This window comes from Crotalus tigris, unplaced genomic scaffold (assembly GCF_016545835.1).
Source record: "Crotalus tigris isolate CLP2741 ecotype Arizona unplaced genomic scaffold, ASM1654583v1 scf7180000023598.3388751, whole genome shotgun sequence".
NCBI classification, from domain to species: Eukaryota; Metazoa; Chordata; class Lepidosauria; order Squamata; family Viperidae; genus Crotalus; species Crotalus tigris.
The window spans coordinates 924,659-941,374 of record NW_024100068.1 but is presented as its reverse complement, the minus strand read 5'-3'; the positions used below and the strand labels follow the sequence as shown (position 1 = coordinate 941,374).

General features: G+C 38.7%; 1 protein-coding gene across 1 annotated transcript in view; it reads right to left on the bottom strand.

Moving 5' to 3' along the window:
* Positions 1–297: 297 nt before the first annotated feature.
* KCNH5 (potassium voltage-gated channel subfamily H member 5) overlaps positions 298–16,716 on the bottom strand; it is a 201,794-nt gene continuing 185,375 nt past the window's right edge. Inside the window, exon 11 of the mRNA XM_039319543.1 lies at positions 298–1,606. Coding sequence (XP_039175477.1) covers positions 662–1,606 — 945 coding nt within the window. The 3' untranslated portion in view covers positions 298–661. The remainder of the gene's footprint in view (positions 1,607–16,716) is intronic.

Below are 16,716 nucleotides of genomic sequence, written 5' to 3'. Positions count from 1 at the left end.
GTTGAAGTCCTTGAGTCATAAAAGGGCCGAGTTTGAAGACCCCTGACTTAGATACTTAGGATTTTGTTTCAAATATACAACTTTCAGTGAATGAGTACATGATTACATGACACTAATAGCCAGCATTTTCCTATAGTAGATTCTTCCTTGTTTTTACCAACAATTTTAAAACTGTTTATCTAGGAATTATAAGACAGCTGTGTTCTTTAAGCAATACATTGCCTTTTCTCTCTTTTTTAAAACAAAATTCATCTTTTTATTTTATAATAGATATTATAAATAGTTGAAAGTGTGCATGCAGTCAACTGCATATTATACAAGCAATATCTATATTAATAACTGTTTTCTTTGGCAGGCCAGAATCCAGCTGGACATGCAATATTTACATATCAAAATCCATTGTTCATGTTCAAGTCATACTGAATGCAAGTGAAAATATATTTTTATATTTATAATGTATATATACACCTACACAAACTACAACTCTGGATTTCTCTCTTTTTCTTTGGGTCTGTGAGTCTGTATCTATACAGACACACAGACACACAGACACTCTTACAAATGCTCACACACAGACATGTGTTTGTATATCTGTGTAGGAGTATGCGTGCATGCCCATTTCAAAGCATACGCTTGGTATACAAAGAAAAATAGGAATATATTAAAAGTGAATTTCATCTTTTTCTGATTCAGGTGACACTGGTCTTGAGACACTAAAAATGTCCTGACAAGGTATTTGTGATGGTAGCTGAGGAGATAAATGTGATTTTGAAGACGATGTCTGCAATGTGTTCTTTTCAGACAAGATTTTTAAAATATCTGCCACCTGCTTCTCCAGGATGGCCATCCGGCTGCTTATCAGCTGGATATCTTCTTTGAGTTCATGTTTGATCTCCTGGAGTGTAGTTTGTAAGGCTTGTTCTGGGATAGGGTAAAAAGGGTGTTTTGTATCTGGTTGACTAGGGCTGTGCTCTAGGGGGCTACGGTTCTCCCCAGCTTTGTCCAAACGAAGGTCACTTTTTGTGATCCCACTGTCACAGGAGTCTGTTTTCCTCAGTGGGTTTTTTGTTACATTTTCTGAGTCAACACTCTTGGGGTCCTCTGACAACAGCCCCATGGACTCTGCTTTGGTGACGTTATTCCACTCTTCCTTTTTCTCTTCCTGGCCTGCCATGTTGTTCTTTAATCGAAGCCACCCTTTCCCATTGCCATTTTTCATCCTTACAGGGCTGGTAACTTTGAGACATTTGGGGTCACTATTGCTATTAGGTTTGAGCTCTGTGGCATCCCTGTTGTTTGGTCTGACCACCTCATTGGTTTTCACATAGGACAATGATGTTTGGATGGGTGTGATTTGAGATACAGTGACCACACTTGTGCCAGTGATGGCAGCACCATTCTGCATGGTTCGGGTCTCCACCTGGAGGGTATTCCTCTCAGGATCAATGATTGTCGTCCCTTGGTTCCGCATTTCCTTCTGCTGTTTGAATTTCTGGAAGAGCTTCCTAACAGGGTGGTCCACGGGGATGCTCAAGGTCACTTCATTCTTTTGTCGCAGGCGCTCCTCCTCTTCTTTCTTGACATCACTGATTTTTCGGAAAATAATCTGCAATGAAGGGAAATAAAGAAGTATATGGTAAAAAGGAAATAAACTTTTGTGAGTGAAATAACTATATTCTGAACATAAACATATATTACGAGTTTAATAAGAATAATCCTTACTTGTTTTTTAAAATTCCCTTGAAAGTGAATTTAAAGATATTTGGTCAACACAAACTGGATGATGGATATCTAAATTTAGTTTATCCATCGTTTGTAACTGTATAATCTTCCAACTTTATGTACTGCATCATACTCTATTATTTTATAACCTTTCCTGGGGAAAGTTAGCGCTTATTTCACCTAACGCTGAAATTCACACAAAAGCACAACAACAAAAATATCCATTTATTTGGGACAAGTTCCAATGAAGATAGAAGAATAAAGCCAAAAATATATAAAATTCTGCAGCAGGGATTTTGTAAACAGGCTGTGGTATGGTATGCACTATAATTACAGCTCTTTTGAGCATGACCCAAAAAAACCTCAACATAGTAGTTTCAAAAGCTAATGAAATGCCTCCATTTAATGCAAGAATATATGATAAATGGTGAAATTATAAACAACTTTACAAAGGTTTACCAGGAAGAAACTATATCTGAAACTGGTAGGACTTAAGGACCTGCTCACATATATTATAAAGATTTCTTACAGCAATTAAATCTATTGACATTTCAATAATGTTGCTCAGAGGCAAGAGTATTGTTGATGAGATCACAATGAATGAGTAGGATAGGAATCTGATATGCTGAAAGTTAATCCAGATTATCAGATGAGCAATCAAAGTTGCCTTTGTTCTAAATAAAAGAATAAAAGCGTATCAAATACAATAAGGACACAATAACAGCCTGCAGTTACTGCAACTGTTCACAATAATTTAGGATTTCAAGTTATGCCAGTTAGAGTTCATTTAGAAGGAGGAAGAGGAGGAGGAGGAAAAGCAAGTTGGTGCTTTTATCTCTCTGATATGACCCAAATAGAGAATAGACACATATTCATTTAAGAGCTGCGTGTTCCTTCCTTTGACTGCTGTTTTCTGCAATCTAAGCTGCAGGGGACAGCAAATAAAAATTTTAATTATATGTCACTCTCTCTTTCTTGCTACAGCTGGTGCTCTGGACACATTACAAAACACAGTCATATACTCAGCAATGCTAGAGTTTGCAAAAATAATATAAACAAAAACAACATCATACAAAAATATTACAGTACTTTTTAAAAAAAAAATGGTAGTGAGGTCAAGGAGAGCAGAGGATAAAGAGACTGTGCAAATTTTAAATGTTTATGGGGATTCTCAGTCATCCAGGTCACGGTTGTCCCAAAGCCTTATCCTAACAGAGTAGGAGAGATATATCATCATCTATCTCTAGTCTACAACACAGTCCTTTCAGCAGTTCCAAGAAGGCTCCACACCCATTTGCACTACTCAGGTGACCCTGAGGACACAAAAAAATCTCCAAGTGGCCTTAATGACTTTCTAAAAGAATGTGAATGACCAGCTGTCTGCAAGGAATATAAATCCTTCCATTCCCCACCCTCCAGTCAGAGCTTTGTCTTCAAAGAAAAACAAGCAAGTTCAGTTGCCTCTTGAAAAAGCAACTTGGGACACAAATTTTAAAATGGAGGTACAAAGCGGAATGTTTGCTTATTGTTTGTTCCTATACATTATTTTCAATTTCCAGTGGATAATAAAATCAAGCAAAGAATAGTTCAGTAGCTAAAATAGAACTTATATATTCAGAGCCAGTGTATCTTTGGGTCTGGAGAAAACTTACAAGCCACCCAGAATTGCCTTATAGGGGAGATGGGTGGGATAAAAATGTAATAGCAATGGCACTTAGACTTATATAGCACTTCATAGCACATTACAGCACTCCTTGAATGGTTTACAGTGTCAGCATATTGGCCCCAACAATCTGGGTCTTCATTTTACCAATCTTATAAAAAAGGAAAGCCAAGTCAACCTCAAGGCCCGTCAGGATCGAACTCCAGACTGTGGGCAGAGTTAACTTGCAATACTGCATTCTAACCACTGTGCAACCAGGGCTCAATAAATAAACAAAGGAACAGAATTCCAATGGATTTTGGAGAAACTTGGCATGGAGAATTTTGAAAATTCTCAACTAAAAAAATCTAACAATTCTATACATTTTTTAAAATGACCGAATTCTTGCCAATCACTCAAATTCATTTTCAGGTGAGATTTTAAAGAATTTAGCCCTATAATTACTTTATAAGTAGTAATGTGCATTGTGCAAAACAGGCTGAAAAAAAATGGTAGCATTGAGCAATACTTGTCTCAGCTTCCTCTGAGGTATGAAAAGCAGATTTTAGGCCCTTGGATATACACCAAGCGTAGGCTCTGCCAGTAAATAGTTATTTTTCCTGAGACTTCAACTGTTACTTTATGGATTGCAATGCCAGAGGCAATACTAATTTCAATATGAAAAACCATGCCACAGAAGTCTTCAGATCAATTCTTGACTTAGAACACATAGATTTTTAGAGTATCTCTCAATTAAAATTTGCAAGACTTCTTCGTAGCAGAAGGTTGAAAATGGCAATCACATTACCCAGGACACTGTCATAAATAGATGTCAGTTGCCAAGCATCTGAATTTTGATCATATGATCATAAGGATGCTGCAACAGCTAAAAGTGTGGAAAATGGTAATAAGTCACTTTTTTCAGTAGCGTTGTAACTTTGAACAGTCACTAAACAAATAGATATAAGTTGAGACTACCTATATCCATGGTGTTCTCAGGACTTTTCTCCAACAATAATGTTCAAAAGGACCATTAGTCTTTCTATTCAACTTCCATAAAATGTCGCAGGAAATACCATTGGCTGCACCATTCTGATCTTTGGAGGTATTCAGTTTATTACAACTTCTGAATATTTTTTCAAAATCTTCAAAACTACTCTCTCAAATGCTAGGCTACCACAAATTTCTTGACAGCTGATTCCTTTACTGTTGATGGATGATCCTGAAAGGCAGAAACCACCTACCATTTCAATATCTTCATTGTCAGCAGACTGTGGTGCTTGCTGTCATTACTTTGGTCTTTGTTATATTTACTTTGAATCCCATTTTTCACTGTACTAATTAATTGTTATTAATACACTTGCAGATCCTTTGCATGTTTGGCTACCAGAGTACTGTCATCAGCATAGGTCAGTGATGACGAACCTTTTAGAGACTGAGTGCCCAAACTGCAACCCAAAACTCACTTATGTATTGTCGGGTGCCGGGTGGGCGTGGCCCATTGGGTGGGTGTGGCTGCGGTGGTAATGGCAGTCTGGGTGGGAGTAAAAAGTTCAATCAATCAATTCCAACTTTGCAAGATCTTTCTTTTTCCCCCGCAAGAAGTTAAAATTGATTGATTGAACTTTTTTTCTTTTTTGCACATAGCAGAGGCCTAAAGCGAAAAGTTTTTATAAAACTCAGCTGAAGACCTAGGACTGGGGCGATGGCATGCATGCGCACAGAGAGGGCTCTGCATGCCACCTGTGGCACTCGTGCCATAGGTTCGCCACCACGGGCATAGGTTATTGATAGTTCTTCCTACAGTTTCAAAACCATGTTCATTTTCTTCCAATCCAACTTCCCTTAATATATATTCAATATAAAAATAAATAAATATTGGGAGAGTATACTTGTCTCATTCCTTTGCCAATTTTTCATTTTTCTCGTCATGCACATGTATACATAACTTGAACTAGAATGTTGTTTCTCTGTATCATATAATATATGTGTATATTATGTTTATATGTGTAATTCTATATTTATTTATTATTGTCATATTTATGTAATGTATATCGGAGGTGGTGACCCTTTGAGAGCTGAATGCAACAAAATTTCATTTTAATGTATGCCAATTAGTGTACATTCAAAGTGACAATAAAGTTATTATTCTATTCTATTCTATTCTATTCTATTCTATTCTATTCTATTCTATTCTATTCTATTCTAATTTGAACTCAGACTGTTTCATCATGTTCTGTCTGTACTGTAGCTTCCTGACTTGTCTATATGTTTCGCATGAGGACAATGAAATTTTGTGGGATTTTACAGCTTGATTGTTATTGACACACAAAAAATCCTTTGTAGAATCAATGAAGCACATACTGTCTTCTTTTTGATATCCTTTGGCTTTCAATTATCCAGTGTGCATCAACAATAATGTCACAGGTTCATCTTCTTTTTTTAACACCAGATTGAACATTTGGCATCTCATTTTCATGTAGGGCTCTTATCTGCATTGGATTATTGTAAACATTATTTTGCTAGCATGTGAAGTTAAGGATATTGTATAATACTTCATAGTCCATAAATTCCTATAGCCTTCTAACTTGGTAATTGCTGATTTAACTTATTCATCTAGTACTAGAGGTTCTTGTAGATAAGAAATACCTTTTAAAATATCTTGGATATTAGCCTCTCTACTGTACAGTATTTCAGCCTACTCCTTCCACCTTTCTTTGAACTTCTTTAAATTGGTTACTATCTATCTTTTAGCATTCCAATCCTCCTGAGTTAAAGTATTCTCTGTTTCCATCTTCAATACCTTTATAGATATTGTCGTAAAATTGTTTCTTGTCTCTTCTAACAGCTCTTTGAAACTCTTTCTTAAGTTCCTTCCTGAGATTTTTGTCTTTCCTGACTTCTCTTCTTGGCAATTTCCATGGTTTGTTCTGACATCCAGTTTGCTTTTTTCTATTTCTTCATCTTTAGCAGTTTTTCAGTTCGTTCCATAGTTTATCTGGTCTTCTATCTTATTGAAAATCGTGGTTATAGGTTCAGGATCATATTGTAGAAACTGATTCACTTTCTTCTTTCTCACATATTTTAGATAAATGGAATCTAATTCAACCAAAACTTTAAATCCATCCTAGCACAAGTCTTATTTCAAGCAAAAGTTGGATATCCTATGAGAACTATGTGAACAAGCAACTTGTCCCTAATACAGGATGATTCAATGGAGAACAGCTGAAAGAAACATGCTAAAATTTGGGCTGCTCAATGTAATCTTGATAATAAAAAGCACTAATTAAAGATATAACAAAGGAAGTCAACTCTAGAAACTAGCATAGCACATAAAATATAATATTTTGGCTTTTGTCTAGTTGTTGGTCAGCATTTAAAAACTGCCTTAGAACAAGGTAGACACACTGTTCTGCTTCCACTATTGATCAACCAGCTATTTCTTTACTTCAAAAAAGTAATTCAGCAACAGAAATACATCCTTTGCAGGAAGAAGACATGGTTACTATGCAGGGGCCTGGAAATCTATACTTCAAGAATTGAGATGAATAAGTGGGTGGGATCAGTGGTGAGATTCAAATAAGTGAACAACCAGTTCTCTGTGTGGATGCCATTTCTGGAAGTCCATTCTGGGCCTGGGCAACAAACAATTAGCTACCAGTTCTGCTGAAGTGGTGCAAACCAGCTGAATCCTACCACTGTGATGTCTCTCTTGGGTGATTCCCCAGTTTTCTCCTCAAATGTCAGCTCAGGGGAGGTTGAGCCCATTCCTGGCATGTCAGGAACTGGGTTGATTGATGGCTCTGAATGGCCCATCCGAAAGAGATTTGGAGGAGGCTTCAGATGGGGAAGTTTGCAGTGGCAGACAGCTAGTGAAGAGGAGGAGGAACTACCTTCTGCACTTGATACGAGAACATGCAGGGTAGACAAAATGCAGAAGCAATGGAGTCAGCCAGACTACTCGAAAGGATAAGACCCCACTCATCTTGATGGGCTGTACCAGAAAGCTGTCTATTTATCACAACAGACAGAGGGAGGTGTTGCTGGGAACAACGTGTTGGTTTTCTAGCTGTTTGTTTGATTGTTGTGATTCCTGCTTCACTCTGGATGGAAACTGTTTGGAATTGTGCCTTGAAGACTTTGAACCTTTCTTGCCATGTGAGCTGTCTTGTGTGGGGATTTAAGTTTTGCCTGGTGGAGTTATTTTGTTTGAGCAACTTTCAATTGCTTTGTAGACTAGTAGGCCTTTGCTCTATGGACTAATCTTGGCCTGCTTGTGGCTGGATTTAATTGGGGCACATCTGAGTTTTTGGTGAAGGGAATTGCTGGGGAATATTAATAAACTCACAAAACCACAGTTACATGTGTGTGAGTGAGTGGGGCAGCACAGATCATGATATGTCATTTACTATGTCAGTTTTTATTCCCAGTTCCTTTGCCATTTAATGTTCATAGGGACTTCTCTGATCCCCAAATTATCTTTTCCATATCCTTTCCAAAATTCTTACTTGTTCTTAAGTTGCCTTAGTCTACTAACACTTTGGGTCCTGTTGTTAGGCCAGACCTGATGGGAAGATTAGTTAGTTACATGAGTCCTTGTGGGGTTGTCTTTGAGGATAATGTAGCCTCATACTTTGATTCATGCTTCAGAATTCGAACCTATATGGCTTGGAATCAGGTTATTTGAAGGGTTGTCTTGTCCCACCAGAGCAGTGAGGTGGAGTATGTTAAGGAAGCCACCTTCTCTGTGGTGGCTCCTTCCCTGTGGAACACCATCCCCAAGGAAAAAGATTGGGCCCCATCTTGGTACTCTTTCAAAAGGGCCTGAAGACATGGACCCCAGGGTGGTATGGAGCTCATCAAGTTTGATTGTTGTTGCCAGAGGATGGGGTTCATTGGGTCTTGTATTTGAGGTATTACTTCTGTAAGCCATCTGGAGTCATCATGAGTAAGTTGGGCAGTCATATAATTTTTCTAAATAACTTAATTTAAAAAAACTGGCTTGGACAAGCTTTCCTAGAGGACAACATAAAGCAGAATGTCCTCCTTTCCAAATTCATAAGTTCTTACTTGGCCTTACTTAATATTTAGTATACATCACTTTTTTTAGCTTCAACAAAGTATTTCTAGAGAACCAGTGGAACAACCTGCCTCCAGAAGTGGTGAATGCTCCAACACTGGAAGTTTTTAAGAAGAGACTGGACAGCCATTTGTCCGAAATGGTATAGGGTTTCCTGCCTGAGCAGGGGGTTGGACTAAATGACCTCCAAGGTCCCTTCCAACTTTATTATTATTATTATTATTATTATTACTATTATTATTATTATTATTAATTATTATTATTATTATTGTAGGTTGTAAGGGCCTACATGACAAAAATTACAAAAAATTAATTCCATGCAAACAGGAATCTCCAAACTGATCTACAATCAAGTAGGTTTTGCTACTAAAACATTATGGTCATGATTCATTTCCAAAATGCAATTGTTGTTCAGTAGACAACTGAGAGGCATTATGTTGCAATTTCTGCTATGCTGATAATGTGATCTTGAGACCCACAACTCCATAACCTTGGGAGAAAAAAGATTTGCTTAAAAGGCCACATGATTTTAGTTGCTGCTGGAGATATTGGTTTAGCTTAATTTTCTGTCTGCAAATGAACACAGATCTTTTGTTCGTATTTCATTTGATGCTTTAAAAAAAAAATAAAGAAATCAATTCGATCCTGCTCACAAATCTCTTGGGTGATGTTTAGGGGAATAAGCATCATTGCCTAATTCTTTAAAAATTGTCCTTCTCTGCCTTACCAATATCACTAGAAACTCAACTTGAGTTTGTTCCAGCAGCACATACAAGCCATGGTTTCTGAAAGAAATGCCATCAAAATAATAGGAGACAAAAGAAAGAGATTTTGTGGATGGAAAATAGAATAAAGGCTCAAGTTTATACTTGTCAATGCTGTTAATGTAGGATATTATTGCTTTGACAAAATATACAGAACTGTCTGGTATTTTTAGAGTTAATTCAGATGACAGAGAAAGGGAGGAGATTTATAAGGAAAGCCTGGGAAAAGGAACAGAAGTGAATCTTTGCCCTCCAGGCTAACTGGAAGATGTGACTTATGACTGCAAAATAAGGGAGGGGTTTAGCAAGAAAAGTTAGACGCAAGCAAGGGGAATTCAGATTCTGGCATATACCATCCATCAAGTGCCATCAATCTGTTACACTGATAATAAAGGCTTTTAGGGTAAACATTGCCTGTAAGTTCTTTGAAGTGTTTCATTAGTCGTAACCATGACATCACTATGTTTTGAATTGTGCGCTAGCTGGTATAGTGACAGAACAAGACCTGTGTAGTACCTATCAAAGACCTATCATTGAGTCTATCATTCCATATATTGGTGGTTCTAATCAGTGCTTTTTTTGTTAAAAAAAAAAAAAAGTGCCGGAACTCACATGTCATACAACCCACCTTGCCTACCCTACAAGGTTCCATCCGAAAAAGGTGCTGTAACTCCGTTCTGGGCGTTCTGTGAGAAACAAAGCCCTGGTTCTAATTAAATATGTATTGGTCAGTTTAAATCTTTGTAAGTTTTATTTCAACTAAGTGCCATAGGGTTCTATGAAGGCAAAGGTGACATGTGCACTATCCACTCTAGCTCCATGATTGCATTAGATATGTACATCATTTTTATAATATTTACACAATGAATCAATAAATTTTCAGATAGTGTTGACAACTGTGTGATCTTGGGGAACGTACAGGAAAGCAAGGAAGAGACATTTTTAATGCCCATAATTTTACAAAGTCTTCTGGAATTCATATAGGTTTTAGTAGGTGATGGTTTAACATATACTGTTCCCCCAAACACTATTTGTACAATTCCATTTTCAACCAATTAAATTGGTTGAAAATAAACTTCTGTTTAGATGTTTCCAGTTAAGAAACTGTGCAAATGCAAATTGTGAAAGAATTTGTAATGCATTATTCAAACAGTGGACTGAGTGTGGTTTTGTTTTTGCAAATGAAATGCTAGCTTTCCTGGACAAAAATAAGTAACCCCCATTATGTAATTCAGACCATTGATGTACAACACCAATCAACAGTCAGCATGTAGCATTGTTTAAAAGGTCTTGGCATTTCAGTTTTACAAAATGTACCAATGCTTAAACATAATATGCTTAAAAACTGGAAATTTTTAAGAAGAGACTGGACAGTTTGTCTGAAATGGTGTAGGGATTCCTGCCTGAGCTGGGGGTTGGACTAGAAGACTTCCAAGATCCCTTCCAATTCTATTGTTATTCTTATTCTTATTGTTGCTGTTGTTGTTGTCATTGTCGTTGTCATTGTCATCATTGTTGTTGTTATATAATATTATTCACAAATGTAGACACAGAATTGCTAGATATTAGCTTAAATAAAGATAAAGGGATTTCGAAATATCAAGTCAAAATTGCAAAAAATGACAGAAATACATTTTTAAAAAATGTGCATAAGATTGAAATCAGATTTGCATGTTAAAATTCAATTTCATCACATCCCCATTTTGAGCATTTTTACTGAGGCCAAATTGGAAAAATTGTTGACACAGGCCATAAACAGAAGCAAGAGAAAAGTTTCTTCTTATTTTCCAGTCCTCTGTTTCAGAGTCAAACTAAAATGGTCAGTGCAAGATTGTATAGTAAACTGCCACTCTTGACTCCAACTTCCTACAGCTTTCTCTGTTCTACCACATCATTACAAGCCATGCATGTGCCACATCATAACCCTGTCCAGGAGTGTCTACAGGAGATGATTAAAAGAAAAAAATGGTGATCACAATTTGTTTATTATGAAATTTATTTGCTGCCCATCTCATTTCAAAGCAATTCTGGAAAGCTTACAACAATGGTGCAATCAAAGTGCTAAATGATTTTTATGTACATTAAAAAATTGGGGGAGGATTGATTGTATTGTCATGACTGACATCTTGACTTTTTTGACCATGCTTGTCAGAGGTGAACAGGAGAAGTTAAGATAAGATAAAATAACCTTCATTGTCATTTTTTTACTATGGGCACAACGGCACACATCAAAAATGAAATTTCTATGTGGTTAATGAAAAAAAAACCCAATTAATTCATACATCTTCTATCCATGCAGATGATATGTGTGTATTTTAAACCTTAAATCTGTGTGCATTGTGGCTGAAAAAATAATCTCTTCTTTATTTGACAGAAAACTGGTCTGGCATATTTTGTCTTGCCTATCAGCAATCTAATTCCTTTTATGCAATCAAAGATAACTGTGTGTGGGATGACTATGCCCAGCGCTATAAAGCAGCTCAACAACAACAACAAAAATAATATGAGAAGTAAGTAAACAAGTCGAATGATGCCATTAAGTGAGGCAATAATGAAGGGCTTGGTGGACTGGTTTGGATTTATTCTTTTTTGGTATATTTTGTTTCATTATGCTTCTGTAAAAATTGGAGAACATTATAAAAAGCTATTGGGAGAAGTTGAAGAGTTTGAATAAAAAAAGCAATTTTACATAGAGCCTCTGGCATTAGAAATGGCTAGGAATGGTGAGAGGAAATTTGGTTAATTATACCAGGGACTCATTGCTGCTGTACACAGATTGACACGAAAGAAATGTTTTCCAAGTACCTAGGATTTGCCCAGAAAGAGGACAATACTTAGTCAACCTTGTCAGATTGCAAAAACTAAGTAAAGATGAATCCAGGGAATATTTGTATGAGAAAGAACCATGAAACACCGGGGCAGCAACCCATGCTAGGAAATTAGTAGGGCATCCCAGAAAAAGGCAAGAACAAACCAGTTATGTAGTGCCAGAAAGAAAACTATCCAGTTCTGTCCAGTTGATTTCAACTCAAGGGAGTTATTCCACTTTTGAACCAGGATTTATCATCCATGGAACAATAATAACTCTGTAAGAAAAGGTGTTTCAGTAACAGATATTTTGACAAACCTGCCTTTAATCGTGATTTCTTGCTGGCTATCCCTATACTCCTACTATTGGTTCAATTTATCCATTGTTTAAAGTACAAGAAGTTAGGGACCTTTAAATGAAACTGAATAATGGTGGATCTCATGCCCTTAAAAAAAAAAAAACCTAAACAGTTTGAGTTTGCTTTGCTGACAGTTGATAATAGTTGAGATTCTCATAGATCAAGTGGCAGTATCCAAGAAGCTTGCTAAAGAATAAAAGAGGAAAAAGAATACTACTGAGCATTAACAAACCAATACAGGAGGCACAGTTGGGATGCTATGAGGGCAAAAGATATGCAGATCAAAGCTTTACTTGCCTTCTTAAGATAGAGGATGCAGCAAAGTACAAGTCCTGGTGTTAGATGCCCACTGGAGAGACTGCTGGCAAAATTTTGGGAAGGAAAAAAACTGGATGGAGATTTGGAAGTTGACTAGCAATTAACTGGATATATATAGCAAATGGCTATTGATGATATGTTATTAGATTTAGTGAAGAATAACAGGGCTGGCAGAGCTAAATTGGACAGAAGAGAATTGTTTGGCACTATCCAAAGCCTGCTAAAGAACAAAAAAGGAAGAAGAATATAGTGGAGTATTTATACACCAATGCAAAAGGCACAGTTGGGATGCTATGAGTTGAGGGCAAACGATATGAAGATAAAAGGTTTATCTGCCAGAAGAAATCCAGCAGACAACAAACTGTCAGCCATAATCAAGAAAGAGAATCACCACTAGTCTCTGTATGCTTGTCCTTAACTTTATACACATATGCTTACATATATACATATTCATGTTTGTATCAACATTCTGAAATGCATGTATTTTCTTATGAAATCTTTGACCTGGGAAGAACTCAACTAACAAATTCAAAAACTATATAAAGTGATATGTAGGAATACTATAATCTGTATGCCACTATAAGAACTAAGAATTATCTCAGCTTGTTTAATCAAATTCTCTAGCAAAACCTAGTACCATGCAATTCTATGAAAATGAGTCCTATAATATTCAGTAGAGCTTATTTCAGGGACATATGAATAAATTTGCAGCTGCTGTGTTTAACTGGATTTAACTGGATTTTCTAGAAGTATATTTCCTTTGTCTCAATATTTTCTTTTTCATTTCAGATGTACATCACTTTATGTTAATCAGAAATTATTTTAACACTATAGTGTAGGCCTCTGTTTTGCAGATGAGGGCTAGGAAATGGAAACTGGTATACTGATATGCAAATGATTTACATAATACATTCATGGCAAAATTTGCACTTTCTGAACTTCCTATTTTCAGCTATAGTACAATTGCATTTTCACCAGCAAATTGGCTGAGGGACCGTACAAATGGTGTAAGGTTATTTCAATTATAGAGAAGAAAGACTACTAGCTCAACAAAGTCATCAAAATCCAATGGCAGATTTTTTTAAAAAGGGAATTGTTTACATGGAATTAGATTAATGAGATTGGCTATCAAAGACTAATGATAATTAAATATTATCTCCTGTATTAGAGGCAATATTATCTGAACACCAGCTACTGGGAAACTTGTCCAAGAGATTGATATTGCATTCCTGTTTTGCTTATGAGCTTCTTAGAGGCCACTGTAGGCTCAGAATAATAAATTATTAGGCTAGAAAAAGCTTAGATAATAAACATGTGCTAGTATTTAAGATTCTTTTCCTCTAGTTTCCTCACAAAATGATTACACAATTACTTGAGTTGACATACTGATGCACTGGTGCACTGATGATGTTACCTAGTTTGGTAATAAACATCTGCAACAAAACACCAAGCTGAGAGACCACCAAAGATCCTAAATTCAACCCTGAGATACAAATATTCTCCTCTATCACTATCTGAGCTCAACTGGAAGTGTGCCTGGAAGTTGCACTGACTCTTCAGCACCTGATAATTTACTGACTCCCAGAGCTAGAAAGTTAAGGTTTCATTCTATCTCTTTCCCTCTTCCAATTTCTTTGTGAACTTCTTACTAAAGTGAGAGAGCTTTTTTCTGCTTTTATCTTTACATGTAGAATTATAGAACCATACAGATAGAAGATGGGGGTATGTTGGCTCAGTAACGATGCTGTGCTTGTCAGCTGCAAAGCTGATGGCAGGTTCAAGACCTAAACACCATGTGATGGGTGAGCTCCCATTACTTGCCTCAGCTTCTGCCCACCTAGCAGTTTAAAAGCATGCAAATGCGAGTAGATAAATAGGTGCCACTTTGGTGTGAAGGTAATAGCATTCCATGCACCTCAGCATATAGTCATGCTGGTCACATGACCATGGAACTCTCTTCAGACAATGCCGACTCCCTTGGCTAAGAAATGGAGATGAGCACCAATCCCTACAGTTGGACACGACTGGACAGGGGAAATCTTAACCTTTTTATTAGAGTTGAAAGAGGCCTAAGATGACTATTCAGCCTCTGTTTGAAAACCTCCACTGCAGGAAAAGAATCCACTCTGTTATGTCCCGAGCCTTGCAAATGGCTCGGGCGTTTGCAGGCAGTCCCGGGCAGGTGCAAAGCTGCCCGGGACCAGACAGGCTGTCGCCAGCGCCGTGCGCATGCGCGGGTGCTGGCGCGGGAAAAGTAACCCATTTACCCGGGAGTTGCCTATATAAGAGGCTGCGAGGCGTTTGGGCGAGGCTGAAGCCATCTTCCTGTAAGCTGAACGCTGAATAAATGAAACTGAGAACTCCAGCTGCTTCTCGTGTCTGTTTTCCCGCCACGGACTCAACACTGGCGACGAAGGTGGGATGCCTTGCACTACCTGGAAAGGAAGAAGTGTAAGCTTACCCAAGGAGTCCTGAGCGGCGAAAGAGGAACGGCGTCGACTCGGCAGCTGCCCGCCAATCCGGTGCGCATTCGGGGGTAGGCTGGCTGATAGACCCGTCTCCTGAAGATCCGAAGATGGCGAAAATCGGAAGGCTTTCGGAATTCGACGTCTCACATCCAGAGCGGTGGGAGTCCTACGTATCCAGAATGGAGAACTACTTCAAGGCAAACCAAGTGAGGGAAGATAGCTTGAAGGCTGCCACCCTGCTTTGCGTTTGCGGCCAGACGCCTTCGAAATCGCAGAAAACCTTGCAGCACCTGTCCCAGTAGAGTCTGTAAGCTACGCAGACCTGAAGAAGCTGCCGAAGGAGCACTTCCACCCCAAGGTGTCCGTTATCTCATGGCGCCACACCTTCGAACAAAGGGATCAACGGTCCGGTGAGTCAGCCAAGGAATACATCGCTGCGTTACGGAAGGCCGCCAAGCCCTGCGAGTTCAAGGACCTCGAGGAACGACTGAGGGACCGATTCGTGTGCGGGTTAAGGCATCGTGAGCTACAACAGAGACTTTTCGCAAAGGAAGAATTATCCTTCCAAGACGCCTTAAGGGAAGTCACCGCAGAAGAAGCAGCAGGCGGCGCCATCAAAAACATGCGGCCGATCAGAAACCGTGCAGAGGGTGCGTCCGTGCACCAGGAAGACGTCCGACGAAACTCCGAGGAGGATCCGGACGAGGAAGTCGACCGTCTACCCCCCGCGAAGGAAGAGAACCAGAAGGGAAGCTCTTCGGCTCTGCTCAAGTGCATCGGCTGTGGAGGTCGCCACAGGAGAACCGACTGCAAGTTCCGCTCCGCTACCTGCCGGGCATGCGGTAAACAAGGGCACATTGCAGCTGTGTGCCTGAGCCGACGAAAGGCACAACCCCAAGAAGAACGCCTGAAGGGTACCAGATTCCCCAGCCAGAATAGGGTAGGGTTTTGCGCTTCGCGAAGAAGCATCTGTAGAACAGGCACACACAAGCCCATGAAGAAAAAGCTGTCACTCAACGTGAAGCTACAAGGGGTTCCATTATCTATGGAACTAGACACAGGGTCTGCCCTGTCCATCATTTCATTGCATACATTTAGGAAGATTTGTTCCAGAAGTGGGTCTAAGGCCAAGTTAAGGCCTTCTGATATTGTATTAACAGATTTTCAGAACTCAAGAGTGTGTGTTAAGGGGGAGGCCACCCTTAACGTGCAATACAAGAGTTTTGAAGGTCCACTAGACTTATTAGTAGTAGGGGGTGAACGAACGAGTCTCATAGGACTCGATTGGTTTGAGGCCCTGGGGATACACGTCACAGGACTCAATAGCTTACAAACACTCGACCTACAGGAAGTCTGCACAGAATTTGCAGATGTTTTCAGCCCCCAGCTGGGCACATTCAAAGGACCACCTGTGTCCTTAAAGCTAGACCCCACTGTCACTCCCATTAGGATTAAAGCAAGAAGGGTCCCTTTTGCTTTAAAAAGTAAGATTGACACTGAACTAGACAAACTAATCCAACAGGGAATCCTAGAACCTGTTGATTCCAGCCCGTGG